The sequence below is a fragment of the Acomys minous genome, assembly GCF_964271855.1.
Source record: "Acomys minous genome assembly, chromosome: 13".
Lineage (NCBI taxonomy): Eukaryota > Metazoa > Chordata > Mammalia > Rodentia > Muridae > Acomys > Acomys minous.
In genome coordinates, this window is record NC_140495.1 from 68,759,244 (window position 1) to 68,775,398 (window position 16,155).

General features: G+C 37.9%; 1 protein-coding gene across 7 annotated transcripts in view; it reads right to left on the minus strand.

Annotated features, from left to right (window-relative positions):
* PKHD1 (PKHD1 ciliary IPT domain containing fibrocystin/polyductin) overlaps positions 1 to 16,155 on the minus strand; it is a 443,479-nt gene that overhangs the window by 136,846 nt on the left and 290,478 nt on the right. For all 7 annotated transcript variants that reach the window (XM_084755074.1, XM_084755077.1, XM_084755075.1 and 4 more), the window contains 2 exons: positions 11,592 to 11,705; positions 8,853 to 8,940 (listed from right to left, as the gene is read on the minus strand). In XM_084755074.1, coding sequence (XP_084611200.1) covers positions 8,853 to 8,940; positions 11,592 to 11,705 — 202 coding nt within the window. The remainder of the gene's footprint in view (positions 1 to 8,852; positions 8,941 to 11,591; positions 11,706 to 16,155) is intronic.

The window sequence follows — 16,155 nt, forward strand, 5'->3', positions numbered from 1 at the left end:
TTTTTAATAAACTGAACAGTTTTTCAAGTATGCACAAAACATTCATATGTACACACCCATAATTTCAATGAATAAAGCCATGCATTAATGGAGAATCATAATGAAAATAGCTGTGTTTGACCAGTCCCAAAATACATAACATTAGTTTACTCAAGAATTAGGAGTAGCCACAGACTTTGATTTCTACAAACACTTATTCTTCCATTCTTAACTCCAATATTAACACTTCTCATCAATGCCACTAAAATGCAATGAGAATTTTCAGGCTGTTGGGTCTTGAAGCAACTACATTCCATAATGACGTCTAAATGGTGTGGGCAATAATCACAACTACGGGAGATTAATTGCCTATCAGGCTCCCTTCCACCCACTTCCAGGGCATCTCTCATGTTCTAAAACTCTATTTCTATTCTTTCCTATACAGTACCACTTTAGTTGTTCTAGTGAGAACCGCAGCCTAAGCTAAGGATGTTTGTAAAAATCCCTCTCCTAGACTGGCTACAAGAGGAGAGTAATACTCTCACTGATTGTGAAGCTGGAAAAAGCTCAGTAGCTCTGAGATTATGTATAACCTATAGCAGTGGGACAAACTATTCTTCAGTAGAAAAATGAAGCCAAAATAGGGAAGTATAAAAAGTACATGCACGGAAGACAGGGTCTGGATGAGCCCCACTTCAAAATGAATCAAGAAATATTCACTTTACTTCTCTAACAGAAGCTTGATTGCCTATCAGCTTCCCTGTCTTGGAGCCGAGTTTGTGCCAGAAATTGAAGTAAAAAAATTCACATTCATTAATTCATTTAATTTGTATAATTATTATATTAGCTAGGCACTATTACTCTCATAATTACAAGAGAAGAAACTATGATTCGAGAGGGTAATTTACCAGTTATACATTTAGTAAATCATATGCTAATCTCATTATTTAAGCCTTTCCCCTTGCAGAGTGCTTTTTCCACCCTTATCCTGAAAGTAAAGTGTTTGATGGCTATGGAAGAGTTGCCCATTCGAGGTTAGGACCTAGTGCTTCACTGCATCTGAAGAACTCTCTTTAGAAGCTGCACATAGGATCACTAATTGCTAGTAAGTGGGAAGTCAGTCACTGACTCTATGCTCTGATACATAAACACAGTTATGCTAATAATAAGTTTTGAGTAATACATAAATTAACTGTGTGAAATATAACTTGAGGGGAAAATTCTGCTATACTAGAAAATATACAGTTGAGCAAACATGTTCTAATTTCTGGAAAAGATAAATAACTTCAAGGAGCAGATATAAATTGGATGTCTTTGATATGATTTTCTTAGATGCCATAGATTATATACTAAACCAGTAGCAATATTTCCTCTCTCCAGAAGCCACTTACAGAGAGAGAGCACACCCAGTTGAAATAGCTTACCATCATGTGTTGAGAACCACACCAGTGTTTCATGTCTACAAGATGTTACCATCAGGGAATGCCAAGCCAAAGGAGTAGATAAACATTAGCATTTATATAACATTTTATGTCTTAAATTATTTTAATAATTTTTACAAAGAAAGGAAGTCCATGTGTTTTATGACTCACTAAAATTTTAAGCCATAAGATAATGCCATAGTGGTTGTGCTGATGAGGGAATTGAGTGCTAAATTGGAGATAATGGTTGAATCTCCAAAGATAAGTAGGGTGATGTGTAATGATATTCAATATCTGATACCCTTATTTCATCGTCTAAGTTTCAGGTACTAATGTTGCTACAGAAAGCCTTGTGTGTACTGCTTATAAGAGAGGAGGAGAGATATTCCAAATATGTGATATTTCAAAAACACAAGAACCAACAGAACAGACATTATTAATGATGGTGCTCAAATTAAAGGGCTAGGTCCTGAGGACAGGGTAAAGTAAAAAAAACTGGTTAGCTGTTCTTTAATGAGTGGTTTCTTTGTATTTTACAGACTAGTCATAAACCGATCAAAACAATGCAAGCCTGTTAAAACAGCTGTTACAAAAATTGTAAGGAAATGAGTAATTCAAGGAGAAGGAGAAAGAGGGAGGTATTGTGAACTGCTGGTAGAAATGTAAATTTGTGTAGGGATTGTGGAAAAGAGGATGGACTCTGCAATTAGAGATATGGCTCTGCAATTGCGAACAGAATTCAGACCCCATATGATAAGCCAGGTGTCTCATGCATGCCTCTGACCTCCAGCTGCAAGGGAGGCTGAGATAGGAGTATTTATGGAACTCCACGACTTCTAGAGCTTCGGGCTCATGGAGAGACAGACTCAAAGGAATAGATGAAGAGTGACAAAGGGAGACCTTTAACATCCTCCTCTGAGAACTATGCTCAAACTAAATTGGTGTATGGACTTGCACGTGCACACACACACACACACACACACACACATACACACACATTCACATATACACATTAAAATATATAATGTATATGATTATATATTAATAAGAATGGAGATCTTAAGTTTTTAATTGATTTAATTAATTATTCAGATTACATCACAATTATTATTCCTTTGTATCCTCCCATTCCTCCCTCCCTCTCGCTTTCACCCTATTCCCTTCCCCTATGTCTGTGACCAAGGAGGACCTCATGCCCCACTATATGATCATAGGCCATCAAGTCTCATATTGGTAGCCTGCTTATCCTTTTTCTGAATGCCACCAGGCCTCCCCACCAAGGGGAAGTGGTCAAATATGGAGCCCCAGTATTTGTGTCAGAGTCAGTCTCCAGCCTCCACTTAATTGTGGAGAATGCCCTGTCCCTTGGCTAGATCTGAGTAGGGGTTCAATGTTTACTGCATGTACTGTCCTTGACTGGTGCAGTAGTTTGTGTAGAACCCCTGGGCCCAGATCCACCCATCCTGATGTTCTTGTAGGTTTCGAGGACACTGTGAATCCTTCCATTTCCCCATTCCCCCATACTTCTCACACCTATCCCAATCTCCTGGTAAGTGAAGACTTTCATAGGACATGCCTCTTGGGCTAGTGTCCAATTATAAGTGAATATATACTGTGTGAGTCTTTCTGCTTCTGGGTTAACTCAGTATGATCATTTCTAGTTCCATCCATTTGTCAACTAATTTTGGGATTTCCTTGTTTTTCATAGCTGAGTAGTATTCCATAGTGTAAATGTATCACAGTTTCTTTATCCATTCTTCAACTGAGGAACATTTAGGTTGTTTCTAGGTTCTGGCTATTATGAATAAGGCCATTATGAACATGGTTGAGCATATGTCTTTGTTGTGTGGTGGAGCATCTTCAGGGTATATTCCAAGGAGTGGATTAGCTGGGTCATGAGGAAGTCCTATTCCCATTTTTCTGAGAAAGCACCAGATAGATTTGCAAAGTGGTTGTACAAGTTCACATTCCCACCAGCAATGAAGGAGTATTCCTCTTGCTCCACATCCTCACCAGCATGTGACGTCATTGAGTTTTTTATCTTAGCCATTCTGATGGGTGTAAGATGCAATCTCAGAGTTGTTTTGATTTGCATTTCTCTGATGACTAAAGAGATTGAGCATTTTTTACAACTTTAATTATATGTTTTTATTATTGCTTTTTTATTGAAAACAGATTTTTTTTATTAATTTATTCTTGTTACATCTCAATGGTTATCCCATCCCTTGTATCCGCCCATTCTTCCCTCCCTCCCATTTTCCCCTTATTCCCTTCCCCTATGACTGTTCCTGAGGGGGATTACCTCCCCCTGTATATGCTCATAGGCTATCAAGTCTCTTCTTGGTAACCTGCTGTCCTTCCTCTGAGTGCCACCAGGTCTCCCCCTCCAGGAGACATGGTCAAATGTGAGGCACCAGAGTACGTGAGAAAGTCATATCCCACTCTCCACTCAACTGTGGAGAATGTTCTGACCATTGGCTAGATCTGGGTAGGGGTTTAAAGTTTACCGCCTGTATTGTCCTTGGCTGGTGCCTTAGTTTGAGAGGGGCCCCTGGGCCCAAATCTGCCTATCATAACGTTTTACTTGTAGGTTTCTAGGACCCTCTGGATCCTTCTACTTTGCTATTCTCCCATGCTTCTCTCATCTAGAGTCCCAATAGGATGTCCTCCCCTCTGTTCCAGTTTCCTGGTAAGTGAAGGCTTTCGTTGGACATGCCACTTGGGCTAATATGCAGATATAAGTGAATATATACCATTTGAGTCTTTCTGCTTCTGGGTTAACTCACTCATTATGATACATTGAGCATTTTTTAAGTGTTTCTCAGCCACTTGATATTCCTCTGTTGAGAATTCTCTTTTTAGTTCTGAGCCCCATTTATTAATTGGGTTATTGGGTTTGGTGGTGTTTAATTTCTTGAGTTCTTTATATATTTTGCATATTAGACCTTTGTCAGATATAGCGTTGGTGAAGATCTTTTCCCAGTCTATGAGCTGTCGCTTTGTTCTGTTGACAGTGTCTTCTGTCTTACAGAAGCTTCTCAACTTCATGAGATCCCATTTATTGATTGTTGACATTAAGGACTGCCTGTTGGTGTTATGTTCTGGAAGCTGTCTCCTGTGCCAATGTTTTCCAGGCTCTTCCCTACTTTTTTCTTCTGACCGATTTAGTGTCTATGGTTTAATGCTGAGGTCTTTAATCCATTTGGACTTGAGTTTTATGCATGGTGATAAATATGGATCTAATTGCAAATTATCCCTATTTGCAATTGATATGTGCAAGTAGTGACCCCCAAAATTCCACTAGAGAACTCCTACAACTGATAAACACCTTCATCAAAATGGTTGGATACAAAATTAACTCAAAAAAGTCAGTAGCCTTCCTATATACAAATGACAATCATGCCAAGGAAGAAATTAGGAAAATGACCCCTTTCACAATAGCCACAAGCAATATAAAATATCTAGGAGTAATTCTAACCAAGCAACTGAAGTAGTTCTTTGAAAAAACTTCAAAACTCTGAAGAAAGAGATTGAAGATGACATCAGGAGATGGAAAGATCTCCCTTGTTCATGGATCAGGAGATTTAACATAGTAAAAATGGTCATCTTACCAAAAGCAATTTACAGATTCAATGCAATCCCTGTAAAAATACCTACACAATTTTTTAAGACATTGAAAGATCAATTCTCAACTTCATATGGAAAAACAAAAAACCTAGAACAGCTAAAACAATCCTGTACAATAAAAGATCCTCTGGAGGAATCTCCATACATCCTCTCAAGCTATACTATAGAGCACTAGTAATTAAAACAGCATGGTACTAGCACAGCAATAAGCTGGTTGATCAATGGAATCAAATTGAAGACCCAGAAATGAATCCACACACATATGGTCACTTGATTTTTGAGAAAGAAGCCAAATTCAATGGGAAAAAGATAGCATCTTCAACAAATGGTGCGGGTCTAACTGGACACCTAAAAAATTTAAAGATAACTGTCATAGAAATCCCAGGAGGGAGTACATAGCTAAAGAAAGTGAAATCAGTGTGTGAAAGGACATTTGCACCTCCATGTTCATTAACTTCACTATTCACCACAGGCAACACAGGGAAGCCATCAAGTGCGTGTCCACTAATAAAAGAAAAAAGTAAGTGAGGCACATATGCACAATAGCATATAATCCAGCTCTCAAACAGAAGGAAGCTCTGCCATTTGAACAGCATAGTTCACATTGTAATACATGAAAAAGTGCAACAGCCAGAATCGTATCATCTAATCTCATTTATATCTGTAAACAAAAGTGCTGATCTCAGAAAGGAGGAGAAAAAAATTCAAGGGACTCGTGTTAGGTCATGCTGATTATGGCTAACGTCTTATTCACAACCTGCTGAGAATGTAGGCTTCACTTGTTTCTTACCATAAAAAAAAGCAAGTGAGATACTGAATATACTAATTTACTCTGCTTAGCTGTTGCATGACATACATGTTTCAAGACATAATTCCAAACATGTTAAACATTCAATAGTTTTACTTGTCAATTAGAAACAGTTAAACACTTGAAAAATAAGATAATGCAGGCCGAATAAAGCCTTATATAATTTATTTTCTTTTAAAAACCGAGATGATGAACTAGAAAACAAATAAATAAATAAAGATTTGCAAAAAGTTCTCCATAATCTTCTCTCTGCTTTTCTGTTCTCAGTTATACCCTTCCCAATGAGTTGCTTAGGGACAAATGTCAGTACAATCCCTGACTCCTCTCCTGCCCGTCAAGTATTGAGTCCTTCAGCATACTGTGTAGCTTCTGCTGCCAACATGTATTTGACTCTGTCTCTATCTCTGTCTCTCTCTGTCTCTCTCTGTCTCTCTCTGTCTCTCTTTCTCTGTCTCTGTCTGTCTGTCTGTCTGTCTGTCTGTCTCTCTCTCTCTCTCTCTCTCTCTCTCTCTCTCTCTCTCTGTCTCTCTCTCTGTGTCTCTCTGTGTCTCTCTGTGTCTCTCTGTGTCTCTCTGTGTCTCTCTCTCTCTCTCTCTCTCTCTCTCTCTCTCTCTCTGTGTGTGTGTGTGTGTGTGTGTGTGTGTGTGTGTGTGTGTGTCTCTTCCATTTCTCTTTCTTTCTCTCTCTCACACACACAACCTAATCTAAAGCACTATCAGGTATCTCCTGAACAACTTTAAAGTCACGATCATTCCTTAAGGGTGTTTTTCATCCTCTCTGGCCTCCAACGATGGCCACAGCAGTCATTTTCCACCATGTTAAAGCACAGGCCAGATCTAGTGCTTGACTGTTTAAAACTCTGTGAGTGGATAGAACGAAATACAAATGCCTTAAGACTAGCTGGAAGAATAACCACTTGGTTTCACAGAACACATGCATGTGCTGCCTGAGTCTTCGCAGGCAGTGTGTGCATACAACTGGCAGAATGGTGTGAAGATAAACTCTTCTGTCTTTGCACAGTCTGTTTTGATTTATTCTCATTACAAAAGGTCCATTTTGTTCACCTGTCTCCGCAAAAGTTTGTACCGAAATATGGTAAGGAGTAATGAGGTAAATTTACAAATGACCTATAGCAAAGAGGAAGTACGACTTCTTCAAAACATCTCACTGGGCTTTGGCTGTATGAGAAAGAAATGAAAATAACTTCAACAAATGAAATGGAAGCATTTTCTTGAAGGTTTTCTCACTAATAGTACATATAAAATAAATCAAGCATGTGCAAGGAAATTTTATGAGTCAAGTTATCTTAATAAGTTTGAAGAGAGAGGATGCCTAAATAATGCATATTTTCCTAGAAATGTATGAACAAATGTCTGTGCACCACAGGGTATCAGTGATAGAGCTTGATAAACCAATGAAGTTATGGTAGTCACTTACAGGAGCATAGCTAAGAAACTAAAGGCAAAAGCAAAGGTGACTCATAGTGGGCTGCATCATAGAAAAACCGTCCCAGCATGGGATGAAATCAAACGGAAGCACATGCTCAGTTATAGAGGAAGCCAGGCAGCTTCGGCTAAGCATCCCTTCTCTCACAACAAATAGTCCCTCTAAAGTAACCTTGCAGGTGGCTGCGTGACTCTCACAAGTCTCAGGAGGACATTGAGATTCATGAGCTTTCTGACCAGTGGTTTAGGACAGTTTCTCACTCTGCAGCTGGCCCAGAACTCACTACATCACCCATGCTGGCCTTGAATTCATGATGCTCCTGCCTCAGTGGCTGCTCACCACAACTACAGGTGTGAGTTTCTGTGCCTACCAACCTTCTTCCTCCTTCCAGGGAGCGATCTTTCAAAACAGAAAAGACAGTCATACGAAAAACCAGTGCACTGTGATACTTATACCTTCCTCTTCCAATTTCTTTAAAACATTCCTCTTTGAGAGTAATTCAAATATTTCTAATTTTTAGAACATAACCAGTGGAATTAGACAAACTGGGAAATATTCAGCCATAAGAACTTCTAGTTTTATAAATGAATACTTCTTTAGTGTACATGACTCAGGATAAATAAAATGTTGGTAATAAATAGCCCCACTCATATACTTCCACTTTGAGATTTAAGTAAGATATATATATGAAATGATTCTATGGAGTGAATCCATATACTCATGTGTGTGAACATATTCATATATAAAAATATATTTATTTTCATTACAATCATTCTTCATAATATTCACTCTTCTGAGCTTTGCTATATGTGTTCCACTAATGTTTCTGTTATCTTTTTTGTTGGAGATTCCCTGGGTTCTTTTTAATAAAGACAGTCACCTATGGGAACTTTGGACTTTCTGGTCTTTACTTCCAGTATCGCATCTTCGGTTGTTTTCATGTACTGTTCTTGTCTTCAAGTCCTAGCAGATCACTGCCAGTTCATTCTTCATATTATCTGTTCAGTTCAAAGCAGAGGTGGATCCCTTCTTCATTTTCATAAGCTTCATATCACCCTCATTTCTGTCAGTGCCTTTATGTAGTGCCTTGTCAATTATCACTATTGTATTTCCTTTTCTTTTCTTTTTTTCTTTTTTGGTTTTTCGAGACAGGGTTGCTCTGTATAGCCTTGGCTGTCCTAGACTCACTTTGTAGACCAGGCTGGCCTTGAACTCACAGAGATCCACCTGCCTCTGCCTCCGGAGTACAGGGATTAAAGGCAGGTGCTACCACCACCAGGCTCACTATTGTATTTTCAATTCACATTTCTTGTTTTCACTTCCAGAATCCATAGCTCTACTGGTTATTGGCAAAAATATGAAGTATCTAAAACTGCTCTTGGTACATATTTTCTTTTCCTGGACTTCGTACTTTTCATCCTTTTTATTATGACACGTGTTTTTTTTTTCCTAGTCTCCCTGCTTTTCATTTTAACTCTGAATGATGTTTGGCATTTTATATCACAAGAAAACAAAGTAGAGAGCCAAATGAAACAATAACAACGAATAAGCGTCTCTGTTTCTTTCCTTACCTCTCATTTCCTGGTGCAATATCAGCTCCAAGGTGTACCCAGGATTTCTCAGGATAAGCACTGTGAAGTTGAAGTCTCCCATAAACTCCTGAAAAATTAAAGAATCAACAAATCACTAATAAAATACTTCAATCTTAATTAACACCAGATAAGTGAACTATGTTTCAAAGGTTTTTATATAAAATATATGATATATAATCCATATGGGAGGGTGTCTATCTTACCTTTAAAAATATTTCTTCTATAACAGATAAAATATAACTCAAAGATCTACAAAGAAATTAAAACTACAACATATAATAGCAATCTAAAAGCAGACAAACACACAATCTAATGGCTAGCCAGCTCAATTTAAGGAGGCATGTCCTTCTGCCATTAAAGTGACTTCATAACTTGTGTAATCTGCTGGACGTCAACCAGTTTTTATATTTTATGATATACACTAGATTTCCCAAGTGGCAAGGCTCGTTCTATTTCTTAAAGCTAGGATCTCAGTGCTGTTAGTGTTGTTTTCAGTGCTAAGACTTAATATTTTGTCCAAGTCTAGATCATCAGGGGAAATATGAGTGGATATTCTGTTTTATTTTGATCGAAGAAATTATAATAAAAATATAAAATATAACCTACATATTTTGAAATTACAAATAGTAGCGTTAGTTGGGACAGTCAGGCTGTATGTGTCCCTTCAGGTTTTATTTTTTACTTACTCAAAAGTATTTAATCAACATTTTCAACCATATTAGGTGTAGTTTCTCGTAGTTTAGTTCTCCAAAAAATGTGAACATGCATTTCAGTCATAGAAAAAAATCATGTATTTTCATATATGTATTTATTTATTTCACTTAGATAATATTTAGATGAATAATATGTGTCTATAACTAAGTACATCTGACTATAAGTTTTAATGTTCTTACCATGCACTCAACTGGATTATGTGAATAGCCCTACATAAATAGAAATATTTTGTTGCAATCCAGTAATTCAATGACCTAAATAGTCATAATATTTTGTTAAAAACATGAAGGAAAGAAGTAAAAACCATTGAGATAACAACAATGTGCCTTGGATTTCATCCAGTGTGGACCAAAACAATAATATCATAATTAATGAAATCTTAATTACGCATTTGTGCCTCTGTCTATAATCTCTTCTATACTCTAATTCAGAAAGATACGAGATAAAATACAATAAGGATTAATTGATGCAGAAGGGCCCTTACTTTCAGAATATGTTCTAGAATCAATTCTTCATAATATAGTTTCAAGAATATATGTAACAAAACAGCAAACCACAAAAATTAAAATCATCTTTTATCCACCATAGGCTAAATCCCCAAGCAGACAGATTCCTGGAGTTATTTAGAGGGATTTCCAACAACACTGTTTGTTACAAAAAACAAATCTTTACAAAAAACATCTTTAAAATCTGAATTATCCAGAAAATTCAATTAACTAGAAAAGCAGATTTCTTGGTTATTTCCATTATCAAAGGTTAACTGTAAAATGATGCAGTTTCTTAGTTATTTCAAGAAGGTAATACACTATTTAAAATTATTTATAAAACCTGCCATTTGCATGTGATGTCAAAGAAGCTAAGTATGCTGTGAATTGGGTATACTTTATTTCAACTGCTATCAGTAAAATAATGAAAAGACATTAGTTGAAGTGTGAGGCTGGGGTCAGGATCAGAACACCCAGTGGTGTGGACTCCTATCTGAAAGTTCCAACCAATGTGATTACTCCACAGAAGAGATTCATCAAAACCAAATATTCCTAGTATAATCCTTCATCTTTTTCAACTGTGAAAAGTTAAAATTCTTCTGCCCATATGAAAGAATTCATAGGAAAAAACTTTGACATTATAAAGCATTTCAACATATTACTCTGAAATCATTAGGTATTTTGGAACTAAGTCAATAAACCCCACAGTCTCTGAGTATTTATCCCATAATATTCATATACTTCATATGTATGCATAGATTGATAGATAGACAGACAGACAGACAGACAGACAGACAGACAGACAGATCGAGAGATAGATGGTAGATATTGCGTCTGACTTTAAAACATCCAACACAGCTGCTCATCTAAAGGGAAATCCAATAAAGTCTCTATCATGGCTCATGACACATCTATAATAATATAATATAAACAACATAATACTGAAAAACATAGTTAATGACCCAGACATGACTCATTTCAACTCATTTCCTCCTATAGGGGAGAGAAATCAATAAGTTAAAATGGACCAAGTTTTAAAACAGATGAATGATTTTAAAGGAGGTGAAACTACTTCATGCAAAAAAGTATCCCTTTTACAAAGTAAACAGTTCCTACATAGCACTATTGTTTAACACCTTTTTATTTGGAAACATTCATATGTGTCTGTACAAGATACCTTTGTGTTCTCATGCAGAACAGTTTAGGATTTGACACTCCAGTACTATGGCAACATCAGATGAAAATACTGTCAACAGTGAATGTTTTTGTGGCCATCACACATACATAGCTGATCACTTCTCAATCATAGTTATGATACCTGTAAATGGACTTTGAACTTCTGGTAAGTAAAAGAGAAAATGTAAATTATCCAGAATTTAGCAGCTATCCAATAAAAGGAACTCTTCTGCCTCTCTGTATATCCCTTCCTGTCTGTTTCTGTCTGTCTCTCACACAAACACGTAGGCACACACATTGTACACACATTACATCAGTAACACACATTGTACTTAACTCTTACCAATTGTCCCTGGGTCAACACGAATTCCATCCAAACGGTCACAAAAGATTTCCTCGGAGGCTCTAAGGAGAATCAGAAGTCTTTGGTCTTTTTCTAAGGGGCTTTCCAAAGTACCTGTTAAGAAAGTGAAGTAAATCATCCAACATAACTTGAAATGCAAAGAGGGAATCCAGAGTAAATGCTGTGATGTTGGTTGTACCGGGAAGAGACAAATGGTCACATAAACAAAATGACAACAGAAAGCAGGAGTTTGCACACGCTTCTCGGAGGAAGGCTGCCACTTCATCAGTTATCTGCCACTTCTTTTCATAGGCTCGGAGCACACTTTACTGGCTCTTCTTATCCAGGCTGTCTCGGTCAAGTGCTTTGGGTTAGGGAAATTTGGATGGAAGGGGTAGTAATGGCAGTCGTCAGCTGGCAATGTAAATACTTGCCACATCTTCTCCGCATCTCTTCCCTATCATATAATTCCTCATATCCTTGGGTGCCTAAATGAAGAGACATTCAGAAAAAAAAACTGAGAGCCACAAGCAGGCTGGAGCCAGGTTTAACCCAGTCCAGTACAAACACTCATTTTACAAAAATACTGAGAGCTGGGTGTTATTTACTAAAAACCATTATCACAGCAAATCCTGGCTAATACAGTGACCAAGGTTGTGTGAATTACTGTTTCCTTCACTCACACGGTTTTAACATTTAATGTCTCCTACAAACCTGAGAGGCACGGTTCTTGTTTCAGTGTAAACATTCACATACAAAGATCTTCTGGTGTGTATCTAAATCTATCCAACCAGCAGTATGTAACAGCCTCCAAACAGTGGTGGTTTATTAAGCCTGTAGTAAATTGTTCTGCATAAGTTCTCTCAGCATCATTGGGATACATAAAGCATAAGGCTGTGATGCTCAGCAGATGGGAACTGCTTCTGACATTCTCCTCAGCTGTGTTCCTTATAGTATGATAAATGTTCAGGGACTTGTTAATGATATTAGTAGCTATGGACGTGGTAGAGTTATGCTATTCTTATGGAATCAATTGTTGAAAAAATAACCAGTAGAAAAATCCTCCTCAAACTATACATTCTACACAAGCAGGCTTATCAGAATTATCTACTATCAACTAAGACTTTCCAACTTATCAGTTTCCTGAAAATGAAAACAACAACAAAAAAATGGGATGGCCAGATATGGTGCAGAATATTTAGTAAATTTAAAATTACATACTTGTCATTTTGGTTATACTTTTCTCTCAGGCAGCCCCAAAGTACTCCATGCCCCAACTCCCACACCCTTGCTGATACTTTCTGTGCACCTGGTGTTATGTCTTTCGTTTGCTATATGCATATCTCCTGGACTCATCCTCTCCAGCCATGACTGTGCTGACAGCAAGATTCCGAGAGACAAATCAATCTGCACAGGACACAAGTCGAGAACAAGCACTAGAACCCATGGCTTAGGTGTTTCTGGTCTAACACTAAGGCAAGCTCCTGTTCTGTGTAGATGGCACAGTGCCTTGGATGGGACATGGAGATGCCTTCTTAGCCCAAAGACACAAGAGCAAGAAGGAAGGATGCAAAGGAGGAGGAACCGGTGCAACTCTTATCTTGCTGGTATAAGCCTGTCCAGTAAGCCATTTTCCAACTGTGCTTTCATTTATTTCATGAAGGGTAAAGTCTTAAAGGGAGAAAAAAATGTCTAGCACTAAACAGATACCAGAGAGGAAAAGTAGGACACTTTTTGCCCTAGAGAAATGTATGCAGCGTCCCACAAAGAGTTGCGCATTTCTCTCAAATCAGAGATTAAATCAATTATGCAACCCAAAGCTGCAGCACATGTGGAGCCTTCACAGAAAGTCTGGGCAAAATTAGTCAGCCTGCCGTGATCTTCCAGAATCTGAAGCGACCAGAGTTTGGATTGTTTTTTGTGAAGATAGGAGAGGGAAAAGTTGGAGGCTGGGACTCCTGAGCAACCAGGCGGGGGGATGAGAAGGAAGTGCATGATAGTCTAACATTACAGTAAGATGCTTCCTGGATTTGTAAAGGCTAGTGAAAGTGATGCTTTCGTGGCTGCCTGCCATCATCACTGTACTCTCAATCCTGAAAACAGAAGTGAGATGCTCTTTTCAACATAGACTTTACCAATAAAGAGAGTAGCTAGCTTGGAGACACAGCGCCCCAGATGATGCACATGGGCTTTGGTTTACCTTTATAGGCTGCTTTGAAACCTGAAGTTTTTGTATTGGGATACATTGCTGATACTTTTGTGTCCATGACTTCATTACATTCTCAGAGGCCTTCAATGAAAACGGTAGAGATGCCCATGAGGAAACTGAGGCCAGAAAAGCTTAGGGAATGAGTCAGAAACTACATAAGCTATTATGTAATGGCATTGGGTTTTGATTTAATAAATAGCATTCTAGGACATGTGTGTGTGTGTGTGTGTGTGTGTGTGTGTGTGTGTGTGTGTGTGTGTGTGTGAGGACTAGGAGAGAAGTAAGGCATAGTTGTCATTACTTAGCATGATGGTGGGCAATGGAAGGGAAAGAGAATTGGGTCCAGATGTTAAAATCACCTGGGGAGATGGAAGAAAATAAGTTCTGGTATACCAAAGATAACCATTATTGATTTGGGGGATATGGTACAAATGGATTCCATGAATTTCAAAATGTACAAAAAGGGGGAAGGGACCTTTTATTATTTTATTAACTAAATCTCCTTGATAGAATCAAGTATAAGCCTAGTTACACTTTAAGCATGCTCTATCAACCTGATTGCCTAACCTTGAAATCTACAAACACATTCAAGAATATGTACTGACATTTCAGATCTTTCTGTTCACAGTCTGTTTTACTCTGCCCAATGCTTAATTTTCTGTCCACACCTGGCTCCCTTCTAATTAGTTTCTAAGAGTCTACAATGTTCCTGAGTTACAGTAAAAGTGGTTGTAGCTCTTGTTATATTTTAAGAAATTTGAACTAAAGACTTATCATGTGATATAAACAAAAAGGAATAAATCCTCAAAGTTCTTCAGCATGCTATTTATACATAATGGCAACTAGTTTTCAATGCTTTGGAACAGCAAAAAAAAAGGAGAGCTGCTGTCCATGTCTCGTGGTCCTCTAGAACACCTCCCTTCTTTTCACTTTTTCTGACATGCTCCACAGCTGAGACATAGTAAGTCCCAAAACAGAAGCGTCTCCTCTCTGCCTGAAACACTACCCCAGCCCCTTTCACAGCTAAGTCCTCAGCGTCAACCTTTATTCAGATCTTTCTTTGTCAATTAAGTCAGGGTTAAGTGACCCTTCTCAGCTATAGCAACATACCATATTTTACCTCAAATTTTTTAAGACTGTAAATTGTGCCTTTTGCTTATTTTCTTTTCCTTGCAAGGTTAGAAAGAGTGTGTTGCCAGAATTAATTTAAATTTTTGTCATAGAATGATGAGCTAGTTCATTGAGACCAACTTCCTTGAAGGAAACATTAATAAAGAGAAACATCTTATAGTAATAAAAATTGTGAATATGTTATAAAGACCGTAAACATACGTGGACTAGCAGTATAACTTCTAATTGTAGGAAAAAGAAATCTAGGGATCTAAGCGGAAAAATGGATAATAAGTGTGGTCAGGCAAACATCCCCACATACAATAAAAAGAAACTAAGAAAATGTGGTAATGAGCAAAACAATCAGCAAGGTTGGCATAATAGCCATAGATGGCTGTAAACAAGAAGTGTGAATTCCTTCAAAACCTCTACAAGATAAAAGCTTATATAGATGCTTAAAAATTAGTTGATGAGGCTGACTAGGTGGCTCAGAGGTTAAGAGCACTGGTTGCTCTTCAAGAGGTCCTGAGCTTAATTCCCAGCAACCACTTGGTGGCTCAAAACCATCTCTTAAGAGATCTCCTGACCTCTTCTGTCTGCAAGCATACATGCAGGCAGAACACTGTGTACATGATAAATAAATCTGAAAGAAAAAAAAGAAAGAAAGAAAGAGAAGAAAGAGAAGAAAGGAAGGAAGGAAGGAAGGAAGGAAGGAGGGAAGTAAGTCACATTCCTGTATAATCCCAGTACTCAGAGAGGCAAGTGGGTCTCTGTGAGTTCTAGGCCAGCCTGGTCTACAAAGAGAGTCCAGGACAGCCAAGGCTATACAGAGAAACCCTGTCTTGAAAAACATTCGTTGGTTAGGTTCCTTAGACAGCTTCATGCAGCCCAGACTGGCCTCACAGGCAGTGTCTAGCTGAGGACATCCTTGAACTACAAGCCTTCCCTCTTCTACTGGATGAGAGTAAGTATATATTATCTCATTCAATTTTAAGTTTAATTAAGTTTGTTTTTTAAAGTGTTGGAACTATATCATGTTTGATTTGTTTTACCATAATTCAGTCAAAATGTTTATTTCATAATGAAAGATTAGGCCCAGCATGATGGCACAGGTCTGTAACACCAGCACTAGACAAGTGGAGGTAGAAAGACAGCCTTGATTATATAAGGAGTCTGAAGTTATGGGCTGGATGAGATTCCCGTCCCATTCTTTCTAAAGACAGTTATGTTTCTCTATTAAAATAA